The sequence below is a fragment of the Dermacentor albipictus genome, chromosome 5 (genome assembly GCF_038994185.2).
Source record: "Dermacentor albipictus isolate Rhodes 1998 colony chromosome 5, USDA_Dalb.pri_finalv2, whole genome shotgun sequence".
Classification (NCBI taxonomy): Eukaryota; Metazoa; Arthropoda; class Arachnida; order Ixodida; family Ixodidae; genus Dermacentor; species Dermacentor albipictus.
In genome coordinates this window covers 475,367-491,355 of record NC_091825.1, presented here as the reverse complement: position 1 = coordinate 491,355, position 15,989 = coordinate 475,367, and the positions used below count along the sequence as shown (strand labels likewise).

Below are 15,989 nucleotides of genomic sequence, written 5' to 3'. Positions count from 1 at the left end.
AAATTTCAAACGCATGCTTTTTAACGAACTAACAAAATGACTAGTTCATGTCCTGTTAACACGGACGCGGCGTGTAATTATGTGAAACAAGGAGGAGAGTAAAAACATCAGGCCCAACGTGAAACCGCCCAGCGCCGCTGGCACCTTTCGCACAGCCAGCGCCATCTACTGGGGCCGCCATGTTTCATCGCAAATTTGTGCACCTCTCCGCTCTCGCCCGTCACACTACGCCCCTCTAGTCACCATACTGCCAGTGAAAGACTACATCCTCACTGCATTTTGAAAAATTCTGATAAAAAATGTTCCACGGCGTTTTCCGCGTTACCACTTCTTGATTACGCACTCTGACCGGTTAACTTTCCATTGCATTAAAAAATAGGTACCATGAAAATTGCTTCTCAGCTCTTTAATATTCAGATTTAAGAGTGGAATGTGATAGCATTCAAAGATCCCTGACTGCTTCTCACGCTTCCCGGCAACTGCAGCGTATGCAACCGTAATGTTTACCTGCAAACGCTGGAGGCGAACAATATGCACGAAGGCGAGCTTTCTAGTTCTTTCTTTTTTCCACTCGCACGGCAGGCGCTGCCGCTGCTGCGGAGGCGAGTGCCATCCGGATGGTGCTGCATGGAACTGAGCGGGGCGAGCCGCTCCTACTTGGCAGTAACCGCTTGTCATCGTTTTTTTTTCTTGTGTCCCCTGTCCTGCTTCGCGCTGCACCACTCAGTCTCATGGAAAACTGATTAGCCCAAACAATCGACCCCCCCCCCCCCCCTATAAGACGTCGAATGGCAGCTGGAAAAGGGGTTTCTGTTCGAGGTTCCGCTTAACAAACATGTTTCCTTGTATATTCAAATTACAGTTCGACGCTACCATGTCTGTAGGTTGAGTATAAGTCGTACTTTACGAATTTTCTGACGCGTTTTACTTTGAGAAAATCAATTACTTCAGTAGTGCATATGCGCCAGCCGAAGGGCCTACCTGGTTTGGGATCATTTTTCTCACACGCACAACGGCATCGATGCCGGGTTTTCTACGACATGGAGCCCTTAAAGCCCGTCGCGTTAAATTTCATTTCGCACACAAAGGAAAATGGCAGTAAAAAGCTTACAGTGAGAAACACGGACTAGGTCGAAAACTGTGCCCAGCGCGATACTTCAAACAGATGCCTTCGCCTTGGACACACTGGAACGTGTCATCTACCCGTGCTTCCCCTCCTTCATGTCGGCGCCACTATCGCCCAACCATATTGCTCTCCGTTCATCAGCATAGCCATGTTAGTACAGTGTACTGTGAAACACCCTCCACTCCCAGGATCATCCTGATGCCCGGTGATTGGGACGTGTCAGGATAAGACAAAGATGAGACGACATTGCTGGAGTAAATGTTAGCACGGTGAAGCACTGTGTAAATTTAAGTGCGTCAAGGATAAAATCATCGCCTCAAAGAACGATGCACTGAGGGGGACGGGGGCATTTCGCGCACACATGCACAGCCGCGCTGCTGGCTCAGCCGGCTAAAACATAGCCTTCAAGATTTGTTTCTATTCTATGAGAGTAACCTATGGAGCGTGGATTAAGGTGCCACTCATAGCGTAAACAAAGCCAAGTCGCAAATTTTCAGTAGCCCAAATATAGCCACGTAGCCAACTCGCCAAAGTCGACGCCAAAAATATTTTTCTGTAGCCCAATTTGGCTATATATAGCCAAACCTGGCAACATTGCTGCGATGTGGACAATTGGCACTATTCTGGACATTCCGCCATTTTCTTTGATGCGTGACGTAGGCGCGACGCAAACAAAATGGCGCTGCTGGCCCCGATTTGCTTACGTAACGTGACGCCAACTTGACGTTTCGCCCAAAAAATTGAAATGAAGGCACTGAATATAGCGTTATCGGTAAAGCAAAACAGTTTTCCGCCGCAGTAAAAATAAAGCAGCTATCTTAAAGCATATGATTATTCCGTCGAAAACGCTTCTTGCTTCCGTCGTCTGCTGCGTACAAGCCATCGTCTGCTTCAATAACTAGGATGCGTGTCCCCGGAAAATGGAATAAGCCATCACATGTTGCTGCCAACGCGCTCGTTTTCTTGCTTGAGACAACATACGCGACCTACCAGTGGTGATGCGCGCACGTTCTAGGCCACGTTATCGCTATCTCGTAAAACGCAAGTGACTCAGTCCGACTCGGTTGGCTGAGAAACGGCCGAATATCACCGATAGCGTTGCGCGCACCTGAGATATCCACTAGAGCGACGCAAGCGCCGGCGCTGCCATCTCTTGTTCATTTCGCTGGCTACTCGTACCGAGGGAGGAAACTTCAAGGCGCCGCCTTGCGTACATTTCTTTTCATAAATTAGAAAGAGGCCGTTGTCATAACTTTTCATTGTGCGAAAAGGCATTAATCTTGATTACAATACAAATGCAGCAGTGAAAAGGGGACAACATTGCCGAAAGTTTGCTATGTTCAACCAATATTATTTCGTATAAACGCGTTCTTTTAAAAAATGATGGCCCCAACTACAAATGCCAACACCACCCGAGAGCGATGCAACTACTATGAGCACGCGTTATGAACAAAAGATTTTCGTGGTGCCAAATGACGGGGAAAATGTGGCGATACGCATTCCTCTCGGCAGCCATTTCATATGGCTGCTCATTAGCATAATTTGCGCGGCTCGTCGCAGCAAAAATTATGGCGGAAAGTCTCAGCAATGGCGGCCCAGCGCAACGTCACGCATCGTCAAAATGACGTTTACGAAACAGCCCTTCCTGTAACGCTCCTCACGAGATATTCCTTCAACCAATCAGCAAGCTGGCATGGCGCATATCTTGGATCGCCACCACATATTCGCGCAATTGCAGATGCATTGCACTGGCTTCTGCACGCTGCCACTCGCATTCTTTTTGAAGCGCTAACATCGCAGTATATCTGCCAAGTACCAAAAAATTGTATTAGTCCACAAAATTTGCAGCTCCACGTCACGTTTCGTCATCTTGATGAAACCGCAAAATGTCGTTTCGCAAAACTTCCGTTTTCCGGCACAAATTTCAAGGCACGTGAGCTCTCCACAGCCAATCAAAGCGTAAACATGGCGGATAATGGCGGCCGTGCAGCCGCCATGCGTGTCCAGAATAGCGCCCAAAGTGCTCATCTGCGTGGGCTCCCTATCTGAAAGCGATCTGCGACGTGGACAAAGTGCGCGCCTGCGCAGGCACCGTATCTGGAAAGCAATCTGCGATGTGAAGAAAGTTTCCGCTTGCGCGGGCCTCATCTTCAGTATGATCTGCGATGTGGACAAAGCGTGCCCAGTGCCGCTAGCTCATGTGCTGTGCTTTCGACGTTTAGTTCGCTTTGAAGTGAGAGACAGCATTAGCTCGCTGCTGCTGCTGTGCATGCCTGGCTTAATTTGCTATCGCAATCGATGCTTCTCCTTTCGGGTGACACTGCGACTTTTCTTTTTTTACTTTGCACGTTCATCACTGACTCCTTGCAACATACTGTATTTACTCGATTTTAACATGCCCTCGATTGTAACGCACACCTGTTTGCCGTGACGTATAGAAAGAAAAGTCCTTTTCATTACTGCGCACCTCATTCTTTCATGCAGAAATACAGCTTTCTCTCATTTGAAAAAAAAATGAAGATTTACTCCCAATGCACTAAAGTTGCGATAAATAAAAAAGTCGCAGTTTCGTGCGAAAAGCGAAGCATCGATTACTATACCAAATTAGTACACAGCTATACGAAAAGTAAGGGTAGTAGTTTTATCGGCCATATAAGCTTTTAAACATTTGCTTACTAAGTAAATTAACAAGCATGGTGTCACGTGCACATAATCATGAACATGTTTCACTCATTGACCGCGGAAACTCCCTAAATGCTGGAGTGAATAAGTGCAGTAGCAGCGACAAGAACACAGCGCGGTGCGCCTAGATGCATAGACTCTTGTCTCCGCTACAGATCGCTTTCGAGATAAGGGCCGCATGGCCGTGCTGTACCTAGCCGCCGTCGGTGTAGGACACATCTCCTGTTTGCGCCAGTCCCGCATGCAAGTTTAGAAAACTCTGAACACCCGTGATGCGGCCCAATTTCCGTCCGTCCCTCCACACGCGTGATCACTTTCCTTTTAATTGTGGCATCGTGATGAACATGTCTTTGCAGTCGGCACTTCCATGCTAATAGAGCAAACGCAGAAAACGGGAAGATGGCCAGAGCGGCAGTTTAAGCCAAAGGAGCATTGGGTAAGCACACATACTACCGGCAGCTAGGCTCGAAGCACGTATGAGGCAGCCATATTGAGTCGATGGCGATATGATATTGCAGATTTAGGGTCGTACTCGATTATAACGCGCACAGAATTTTGGGCCCGCTTCATCGGAAAAAAAGTTCGCATTAGATTCGAGTAAATACAGATTCAGGTGCACGTTAAAGAACTCCAGGTGGTCAAAATTTCCGGAGTCCTGCACCACGGCATTCCTCATAATCGGAAAGTGGTTTTGTCGCGTAAAATCCCATAATATTTCTTTTTCGAGTTAATACAGTAGTTGTTAGAGATCGCGACGAAAGTTTCAGAAGTGAGGCGTTTCGGTTATTACAGACTTCAGATAAAACGGTAGTTTTTTGTCGGATAATCAGGGTCCGTTATAACGAGACTCAACTGTAGTACTGCGGAAACCCGCCATATATTTATTCAAGCTCCATGTATTTATATCCCCCGCAGGGGCGTCTGCGTAAGCAGGCGTTGGGTGTGTTGTGACACCACGGACCCGAGCACATGAGGGTTGGACCCTCCCGCGTGTAGCCGTGCGCGGCTTAGCCGTGTCTGGGAAAAAGGGGATCGTTGGGGTTGAGCCGATGCTGGGCGTTTGGACCTTTAAGGCCCACCGGCGGAGGCAACACACCCCTTTGGCCTCTGCTTCACATAGACGGCACCCCCGGACTGACCCACCCGGGGGAATCGGTAGTTGCCTTTTCCTGTCTTTCTCTCCCTCTGGCCTTCGTCTTTCTCTCACTTTTCATCTTTCCTGTCTTCTCCTAGCTTCTCTTTACTTCCAATTTTTCCAGGCAGCAAGGGTTAACCTTGTGTGAATAGCCAACCTAGGTTATTTCATATTTGGTTATAGTGGTAACGTACTGCTGGCGTTTGCAGGCCCTGTTTTTCAGGCCCTGCAGCGTCCCCTTGTAGGACTCCACGGTGGGTGGGTGGCGTTACTGCCGAAATTTCACATATATTTATGGATAGCTCCTTTCCTCCACTCCCTGATCGCCCTCAGAAAAGAGGGCGCACCGATGAAGTTTTTCAATTTTTCGGACGCCAAGTCCACAACTTCCCACGTTTCCACGTAGTTCACTCGGAAAAACCCGGCAAACCAGTGCGCACTATTTCACCGTTCCTTGTATCAGACTCTGACTGATGTTTTTGGGGCCGGTTATAAGGCGACCAGGATGGCAAGCGGTGATCTCCTCCTAGAGCTCCGCGATAAGAAACAATACGAGAAACTGCCTAAGCTTGCGTCATTTGGGGATAACCAACTAACAGTAGCCCCGCACCGTACTATGAACACCACCCGCGGCGTTGTGTCGGACGATGACTTGCTCGAGCTCACTGAGGCCGAACTCTTGGAGGGCTTCAGTGAACAGAATTTAATCAATGTGAAAAGAATTAATATTAGGCGAGATGGCAAAGAAATCCAAACCAAGCACTTGATAATCACCTTCGGATCTAGTGTCCTGCCCGAGTCAATCGAGGCAGGGTATATCAAGCTCCGTGTTGGCCATATGTGCCCAATCCGCTCAGATGTTTCACATCCCAACGTTTCGGCCACAGTTCGCAGAGCTGCCGAGGCCGTCAAACCTGTGCGAAGTGCAGTGCCCACGAACATACCTCTGAAGCTTGTGAGAACACTCTCCATTGTGTAAACTGTGAAGGGCAGCACGCCGCATACTCGCGGTCGTGCCCATCCTGGAAAAAAGAAAAAGAAATTGTGACGATAAAAGCCGAGGAAAATATTAGTTTCAAGGAGGCACGCAGGCGAGTATCCTACCTGCCCAAAAGCACATTTGCCGAAGTGGCGCGTCAGGGGGCAGCGCCACAACGGTCTCCGGCGACTGTCCGTCTCACACCCAGTGAGGCGGCAGAAACGCCATCCGCCCCCCCTGGCGGCTGCAGCTAGCGCTGCTACGCCAACCACGCAGAAGGGGCCATCTACCTCCGGACAGGTGACCTCAAAGGCCTCGTCCAACGTGCCGAGGCCTTTACGCGAAACAAAGCGCTCGGAAGAGCGCCCGTCCAGTGCCTCGCAAGAGGCGATGGACACAACCACCAGCAAGACGGCGCCACCAGCGCCTAAGGAGCGGCGAGGCACTCTCGATCGCTCCAAAAGAGACAAAAATCCCCTCACGGCGCCTGAAAAACGCCCGTGATCTAATCCTTATCTCTTAAGCACACAGCACCCAATACATTATCATAATGGAAACACAAATACTACAGTGGAATGTACGAGGACTTTTACGTAACCTCGACGACATTAAAGAACCGTTACACAAACATAATCCAAGGTTGCTGTGTGTTCAAGAGACACATCTGAAACCCACACAGACAAACTTTTTACGTCAGTACATAATCTATCGCAAAGACCGCAACGAGGCTAACGCCTCCGGCGGTGTTGCAATATTTGCGGAAAAATCTGTAGCTTGTCAACAGATTGCCCTCCAGACGCCACTTGAGGCCGTATCGGTTCGGGCAATCCTTTTTAACAAACTGGTGACTGTGTGCTCTATATACATACCGCCTAACTGTCGCCTGGAAAAAACCGATTTCCATAATCTAATTAATCAGCTTCCTGAACCCTACATACTCGTCGGTGATTTCAATGCCCACAACACGATGTGGGGAGATTCGCGATGTGATGCGAGAGGTAGATTAATTGAAAATTTCCTTTTGACCTCTAGTGCCTGCCTGTTTAACAAGAAGGAGCCGACGTATTACAGTGTCCAACACAACACATATTCAGCAATAGATTTAGCAATTGGTTCTGCCTCTCCTGGAATGTTCCGTGATCAATAATTTGTATGGAAGTGACCACTTCGCTCTGATTTTAAACCTGATAACTTTGCATGAGAACCCGCCGCATATTCCTTGATGGAAATTAGCATCGGCGGATTGGGAGCATTTTAAAGAATCATCTTACTTATCACCAGATTTTATAAATAATTTTACTATGGATGATGCCATTGCATATTTTACCGCTTTTATTATTGATTTAGCCGAGAAGTTTATTCCACAGACGAATGGTGGTTCACTAAGAAGACGTGTTCCCTGGTGGAACGAAGACTGTAGGGAGGCACGAAAGAGACAGAACAAGGCATGGGGCGTATTGCGCAGATCGCCTAATGCCGAAAATCTAATTCACTTTAAACAGATTAAATCACAGGGAAGGCGGACACGACGTCAGGCAAAAAGAGAAAGCTGGGTGAGGTTCCTCTCCGGCATTAATTCATACACGCAGGAGGCAAAAGTGTGGGATGGCTTGAGAAAGCTACAAGGGCAACAAATCCATCCAATGCCTCTGGTGAACGACCAAGGGGATACCTTGCAAGACCAGGCAGACTCTCTTGGGGAACACTGTGAGCATGTGTCGAGCTCAATACATTATTCTGAATCTTTCCTTAGATATAAAGAAATAGAAGAGCTTAAGCCAGTTGTACGTAAATGCAGACACGACGAAGCGTATAACCGGCCATTCAGTATTGCAGAGTTGAGAGCTGCCTTGATCTCATGCAACAGCAATGCACCGGGACCTGACCGAGTGATGTATGACATGATCAAAAACTTGTACACTGACACACAAGTTACACTACTCACACTCTTCAACACTATTTGGGCTGCCGGATACCTTCCGCACACATGGAAAGAAGCAATTGTGGTCCCTGTTTTGAAGCAGGGGAAAGACCCATCCCTGGCGGCAAGTTATCGCCCGATAGCTCTTACAAGCTGCCTGTGCAAGCTGTTTGAAAAAATGATTAATCGCAGACTCATACATTTCCTTGAATTCAACAATATACTTGATCCTTATCAGTGTGGCTTCAGAGAAGGCAGGTCGGCAACAGATCATCTTGTACGCATTGAAGGATATGTTCGTGATGCATATGTACATAAACAGTTCTTCTTATCAATATTCCTTGACATGGAGAAGGCGTATGACACAGCATGGCGTTACGGCATCTTGCGAGACTTGTCGGTAATTGGCATCTGTGGAAATATGTTTAAAATAATTGAAAGCTATTTGTCACATCGCATCTTCCGCGTGAAAATCGGCAACGTATTGTCGCGACCTTTCACACAGGAAACAGGTGTACCCCAAGGAGGCGTGCTTAGTTGTACGCTCTTTATTGTGAAAATGAACACGCTTCGTGCTTCATAAACACCTGCCATTTTTTATTCCATATACGTCGACGACATTCAAATCGGCTTCAAATCCTGTAACCTCGCAGTATGCAGAGGCAGGTGCAGCAGGGTTTGAACAATTTTTCCAAGTGGGCAGACACAAACGGATTTAAAATCAACCCCCACAACTGTTCTTGTGTTCTTTTTACTGGAAAGAGAGGCCTTGTTCCAGATCCTTGTGTCCAACTGTATGGACACCAAATACCTATCAACAAAGAACACAGATTTCTAGGTAACATACGTGACTCCATGCTTGCGTTTATTCAACACATTAAATATCTTAAAGAAAAATGTCTAAGAACAATGAACTTACTTAAAATTCTATCCCACACAACATGGGGCAGTGACAGGAAGTGTCTGATAAATATTTATAAAAGTCTAATTCGATCACGATTGGACTATGGTGCCGTCGTATATAACTCTGCCGCTCCGAGCGCACTAAAGATTCTAGATCCTGTTCACCATCTAGGTATCCGCATAGCCACTGGCGCTTTCAGGACAAGCCCTATTGAAAGCTTATACGCGGAATCAAATGAATGGTCCCTCCATCTACAGAGAACTTACATCAGCCTTACATATTTCCTGAAAATACATTCCAATCATCAAAATCCATGTTTTCACACTGTTAACGATATGACATGTACTACACTTTTCCATAATCGTCCCTCTCTAAGAAAGCCTTTCTCGCTTCGAGTGAGGGAGCTTAGTGATGAAATACGTGTCCCACTCCTCGAGCTTCGTCTAATGCATCCAACCAAGCCGTTACCACCTTGGGAGTGGCAGCTGATAGAATGCGATATATCCTTTTTAGAAATAACAAAACACGCACCAGAGATAGAAATCCGAATGCATTTTCTAGAACTCCAGCACAAGCACTCGTGTGCAGAGTTCTACACAGACGCTTCGAAGTCTAATGCCGGGGTGTCTTATGCTGCCTTCGGCCCATCCTTCTCAGAGTCTGGTGTACTGCATTCGAAAACAAGTATCTTCACGGCGGAGGCCTACGCAGTACTGTCTTCTGTAAATTATATAAGAAAATCAAAATGTCAAAAATCAGCGATATATACAGACTCCCTAAGCGTCGTTGAGGCCTTGATGTCACTCTATAAACACAAAAATCCAGTACTTATTGAACTCTACAGCGTCTTGTGCAAAGCGTACATATCTAACCACCATATCATTATATGCTGGATGCCTGGCCATAGGAGCATCGAGGGCAACGTTCTGGCGGACGAGATGGCCACGTCTATCGCATTGCAAGCCGCTAACCCTACCGCTGTGGTGCCTGTCACAGATCTGAGGCCTTTCTTGCGAAGGAGATTGGGGGACCACTGGCAACGCATGTGGGACGCGGAAACGAATAATAAGCTCCACCTGATAAAACCACAGTTAGGATTCTGGCCCTCTGCTACAAAATCGCGCAAAACAGATGTCCTATTCTGCCGTCTCAGAATAGGACACACGTTTGGCACCCATAATTTTCTACTCACCGGAAGTGAGCCCCCAACCTGTGGTAGATGCGGGGAGAGGCTGACCGTACTCCACGTCCTCCTGGAGTGTCGGGAAGCCGAATCTGAGAGAAAGAGACATTTTTCCTTAGCATACCGACGGTACATTCCCCTTCATCCTGCGATGTTGCTTGGTCCAGAACCGCTTTTTAATACAGACACAGTTCTAGCATTTCTCAGAGATGTGGTCTTACATGTTATTAGTCGCATGCATTCGTAGCGCCTCCTCTCTCCAGAGGATGCCGCTGCGATAATTGTTTTGCATAGCACGGGCCTCCAGGCCCTTGTGTTTTCAAGGGCTCTAAGGAGGCAGTGGTGCTCTAGCATTTCTTATAATCTGATATATTTTACCTATCGTATGATTATTTTTAAATGCATCGAAATGTTCATAGTACATGTCATATGTCATCGTCATAATTTTATTACACAGATTTTACGCACTTTAGAGAGTATATTTTAAGGCCCCTTTACAGCCACGTCACACCAATTTCATAGTTATCATAGTTACACTGCACACCCACTACCACAGACATGGCGCTCTTTGGCCACACCTGGCCCTTGCGCCATTAAACACCAAACATCATCATCATCATGTATTTATAAGTTACGCCATGCGTTTTTATTATGCTTGCCTTGCTTTTCTTTACCATTATCATTTTGCATGTCATGCTTGCCATGTTTTCCATATGCTTGCCATATTTTCCCATGCGTTGTATTGAGTGACTTCTCTAACACTTGTGGGACAACTCTTTGTTTCTATTAATCATTAGCTTCCACGTGCTTGCCCTTGACCTTTTTTTAAAAAGTCGTTTGCTTATTTTTATCTTATTTTCTGTATCTATATAATCAAGTATGTGTTATTTGCCTGTGTATTTACCTCTTACCTATGCCCCTCCCCCCTGCAATGTACAGCTGTACCGCGAGGGTTCAATAAATGAATATATCAAAATAGACATACACGACATCAATCACACGTCATGACATCAGCCATGACATAATTTGCATGAATAACATGATGCTGCAGTGGTCATTTGTTTATATATATATATATATATATACCAGAAAAAAGCAGTTCTGGGTCCGGGCAAACATTAACAGTGAAGGAGACGCGCGTATGAAGCAGTTTGACTATATATATATATATATATATATATATATATATATATATATATATATATATATATAGACACAAACTGGGACCTTTGGTCAGGATTAAATTCGCTGAAAAATTATTCAAATGATCGAAGTTGAATTATTGGAAGTGTACTGCATAGGAAATTTATTTGAAAGTGATTTTGCTCATAGGTGATTCAGTTTTAACATCCGTTTTATGCACCTTTGAAAGCAACTGTATGTACAGTGACTCATTACATGTGTAGGATTTATTTGCCATTGACCTGTAGCCTGAGCAGCGTGCTTAGTCATGAAGAGGCACGCATGAAAGCGTTCTGTGCTGCCTATTTTCCGAGGCATTTCTCTATTTCTTTTTTGGTCTTATACTGTGGTGCCCCTGTGTTCATTCCATTGCAGTGTGGTGACGTTCCGCAAAGCCAACAGGCTAGGCTTCTACATTCGAGTTATTCCTTCTGAAGAAGAGGCTGTCATTGTGAGTCTTTTCACTGTATTTGTTTGAGTGCACTACATTGCTCAGGACTTCGTGCTGTTTCATGTTAGTGATTCATGTAATAAAGACCTCTGGTTCTAACAGACATGCAGAAAAGCGAGCATTGTGTAGGGATTTCTTTTTATCTTTTTCAAGATGTCCACACACACCATGAGGGTGGTGGCGTCCATGCATCTGTATCGGTGGCCAAAACAAAAAATATTAGAGTAGACGAGGACAACATTGCGTGCATTGCAAAAAGTTCTTCATATGATGGCTGTTTCATCTGCCTACTGCTTTCGCAGTATATTGGCTGAGCACCACATATATTGCTGAAGCAGTGTCTGCTAAGCAAATAGTACGATTGCCGTCGTCATTGCAGTTGAATTCACTCCTCTTCATAATTCTCCCGCGAATATGTTACACAACTGGCCCAGGCCACGGTTTTTGTGCAGGCAGACTCTGGAACCTTTTTTAGTTTGTTTCTAGTTATGTGGATGTTCTGGAAGCATGCAGGCTTTTGCCATTACCAGACACTGTTTTGGCACAGAGCAGCCATTGCAGGCATTTAATTTGTCAAATGTTGTGGTATGCTTCCTGAAATTGTTTTTCAAATTGTGAGCCTGAAAATGTTCACAGTACCCAAGAAATGTCATGATTGTTGTGCTCACAGTTGAACAGCAAGGAGCTGCATCATGAACCGTGGATGTTACGAGACGAAGAGATGAACTCGGCTTCTAGGGTGAATGAGGCTTGAGGTAAAGTGTGCCACCTGAGGAAACGTTTAATATGTGGCACACAACCTTGCTGTTGACACTCAGGAGAGGCTCAGCAGCGCCACCAAAAATGCAACGATGCATGGCAGCCATCGGGCGTTTACATCTGTTTAAAGGGACGCTAAAGGCAAATATTAAGTCAGTGTGGACTGTTAAAATACCATTCCTGAAACCTTGCAGCCCTTGTTTCATGCCAAGAAAAGGCTTCATTTAAGAGCAAATTGCATCTGAAAGGTGTGGATACCTTCAGCGCAATTCAAATCACCCGCCCCCAAGCGCGGGAGTGGTGGCGTTGCATACGCTTTCGCTGCCCTTTACAGCCATCTGTGAATAGAACGGGGTCCAGCGGCAGTGCCACGGTTTTTTGTGCAAAACGCAAACGTGCGACCATGGAGAAACCGAGCCAGAACAGAGCGTTGGTTTCATCGCTGCAACAGCTGCTTTTGCTCAAGTGGCATGTACCGGCATCCCGTGACATCACGTAGACATGGAAAGCTCTGCTACGTGAGAATTGTGAGAATTTCGCGAGCCAGCAAAACGAACGCAGCACTGCGTGATAACGAAACTACTGAAACGCGAAGGCGCGGGCAGTGCAGAGTCAAGTGATAACAAAACCTTTCGACTGCCCGCGTCGTTGTTAGGGTGGCTAGAACTACCCTATCGTTGTCAAGGGTAACATAAATGAAGCTTAGAACGACAGAAAGCTGAGCTAGTTGGTAAGGATTCATTGTACAAGAAAGGTGATGCGTGCAGACAGGACACAAGAGAAGACAAGTGGCCAACACGAACGCCGACTATCAACTGAACAGAACACTGGGGCTAAAAAAGAAAGACACAAAACCATCTGCGCAAGCTCTGGAATGGTATCACCACGTGTCAGTCGGGTACATGGGCTGGTCTACGTGAGAGATAGCCGTTAAGCCTCTTAGTTTCTTCCTTATGTAAAGTCATCATCATCATCAGCCTGGTTACGCCCACTACAGGGCAAAGGCCCCTCCCATACTTCTCCAACTACCCCGGTCATGTACTAATTGTGGCCATGTTGTCCCTGCAAACTTCTTACTGTCATCCGCCCACCTAACTTTCTGCCGCCCTCTGCTACGCTTCCCTTCCCTTGGAATCCATTCCGTAACTCTTAATGACCATCGGTTACCTTCCCTCCTCATTACGTGCCCTGCCCATGCCCATTTCTTTTTCTTTATTTCAGCTAAGATATCATGAACTCGCGTTTGTTCCCTCAGCCAATCTGCTCTTTTCTTATCCCTTAACGTTACACATATCATTCTTCTTTCCGTAGCTCGTTTAAATCGGAAAGTAATCGGAGGTTGACTCATGCACGCACTTCCACCATTATAGATATGCCATGCCTCTGCCATAAGACGGGTATCTTCATTCTTGTGCCTGTACAATATCGCACATTCGTCTAACTCTGGTGTGCAGTTACAATCTTGGCAATGTAGGGAAAGATTAGAAGGCAATCCACCGGTTAAAGATGCGGAATTCTCAGTGACACGTAATTCAGTTTCTAGACATTTCCTTGGTCTTTGAACAAAAATCACGTTTGTTGACAGTACTCCCCAAATTTTCGAAGCCGTTGTTAAACTTTAAATCCAAGCATTCCAAAGCAGTAAAAAACGGAATTGCCATGTCGTGGCTTAAGTCTTCTCTCACCGGATCCTGCATGAACAAAATAAGCGCCAGTTTTAATGCACAGGTCCGGCTCCTATTAGAAGCAGGTTATCCTACCGTAACAGTGGCCACTGTGGCTGAACGCCTAAAGAAGTCATTTTCGAGGGGGACGGACGTGATTACAGAAAGCAGTAATAGCAAAAAAAGAGTAGTGCCTTTTCCGTACATTCATTCAGTATTGCACAGATTTAAGAAAGCGGCAAGTAGATATGATGTTAATGTTGCTTTCACTGCTCCCAATAAGCTAGGTAAGATATGCGCTGCCGTGCAGAGGAAAAAGGAGCAGGTAAAAGGCAGAAAAAAAACGGACATTTGTCCAGTGACGCACAATAGGAACAACAGTTTTACTGACTGTCGTATGGGTGTGGTTTATAAAGTTCCCTTTAGCTGTGGCCAGTTCTACGTAAGGCAAACGGGGCAGTGTATAAATCAGAGGCTAAGGGAACATAAAAGGTCGTTAACCGGTGGATCGCCTTCTAATCTTTCCCGACATTGCCAAGATTGTAATTGCACGCCAGAGTTAGATGGATGCGCAATATTGTACTGGCACAAGAATAAAGATATGCAACTTATGGTAGAGGCATGGCATATCTATAATGGTGGAAGTGCGTGCGTGAGTCAGCCTTCGGTTACTTTACATAAGGAAGAGATTAAGTGCCTTAACAGTTCTCTCTCACGCAGACCGGCACATGTAGCCGACTGACACGTGGTGATACCATTCCTGAGCTTGCGCAGATGAGTTTTGTGTCTTCTTGCTTTTTTCGCCTCAGTGTTCCCTTCAGTTGATAGTCGGCGTTCGTGTTGTCCACTTCTCTTCTCTCGTGTCCTGTCTGCACGCCTCAGCTTTTTTGCATAATAACATCAATGAGTTATTTTTTCTGAACATAGAATAGAACTGCACAAGTAGCATTTCCTTCCATCTCATAATAAATTGCAATTTTTATATTGGGAAGTGGAGTATTAGCGACACAAATAAAATAAGAATCCCTTCATCAATGAACTAGCTTTTGAATGTCCCCAGTTACAAATCGTGTCCTGCATTTACCTCAATTTCTCAATTACTAAAACATTGTTTGCGTTAATATTGATGCCTTATATGTCATCGAGCATTAATTTGTCACTTTAGCTTGACTTAATATTTGCGTTTAGTGTCCCTTTAATGCCATCTGTGTAACCATCTACAAGCTGACCCTGTGCATTGGATGTGTACACTGCAATATTCTGTCAAAGTAACTTTTAACTATACAGTCGACGACTCATAATTCAGACTCCAGGGGAATGTAAATAAGACCGAACTTTTGATTGTCCGAAAAAAACAAATGCATAAAAAATACGATTTTATTTACATTTAAGGCCCCTATGCAAGGAATAAGTGATCGACTTCATACAAATACATGCAACATTGCTGCGTGACTGGCCACCCGATTCACTTTGTATGTATTCGCAGGCTTTTTCACACTATGAAAAACATTTTTATGTAGCACATATCGAGCAACAGAAAGCTCTATCTGTAGTATTTCATGTTGCTCTACAATTTTTTCATTGACACTTTTCACCTAATATAATCTTTTAGAAGTTGAATAATTAAGACCCATTATCTAATTAGGCAAAGTAAAAAACATTAAAGTATCTCCAAACGACAGCAAACAATGGTTCCTTGGTTCTGTCCAGCTACGTGGCACTTGCATATTTTTAATGTTTGGCGCAAGTTACGTGGAACACCCTGTATAGATTGACTAGTACTATAAGTTGACCCGCTGTCTTCAAGTGAAAAAAAGATTTTAAAAAGTCACAAAAGCGAATTTATTTTCTCCATGGCATTGTCACCGGTAGCGAGCTCCCACACAAAGTCTGAAAGTGTGTAGTCAATTCAAGACATTCATGAGATGACGTTCTATGTGGGTTTCGTGCCAGCAGTTTCCTTTTTCTGCCCATCAATATTGCATGCCTTTCTTTTTTTTCCG

At 45.4% G+C, this 15,989-nt stretch overlaps 1 protein-coding gene across 5 annotated transcripts in view; it reads left to right on the top strand.

Annotated features, from left to right (window-relative positions):
• DCTN4-p62 (dynactin subunit 4) overlaps positions 1-15,989 on the top strand; it is a 438,984-nt gene that overhangs the window by 400,258 nt on the left and 22,737 nt on the right. For all 5 annotated transcript variants that reach the window (XM_065444866.2, XM_070538189.1, XM_065444867.2 and 2 more), the window contains one exon: positions 11,488-11,563. In XM_065444866.2, the coding sequence (XP_065300938.1) occupies positions 11,488-11,563 (76 nt within the window). The remainder of the gene's footprint in view (positions 1-11,487; positions 11,564-15,989) is intronic.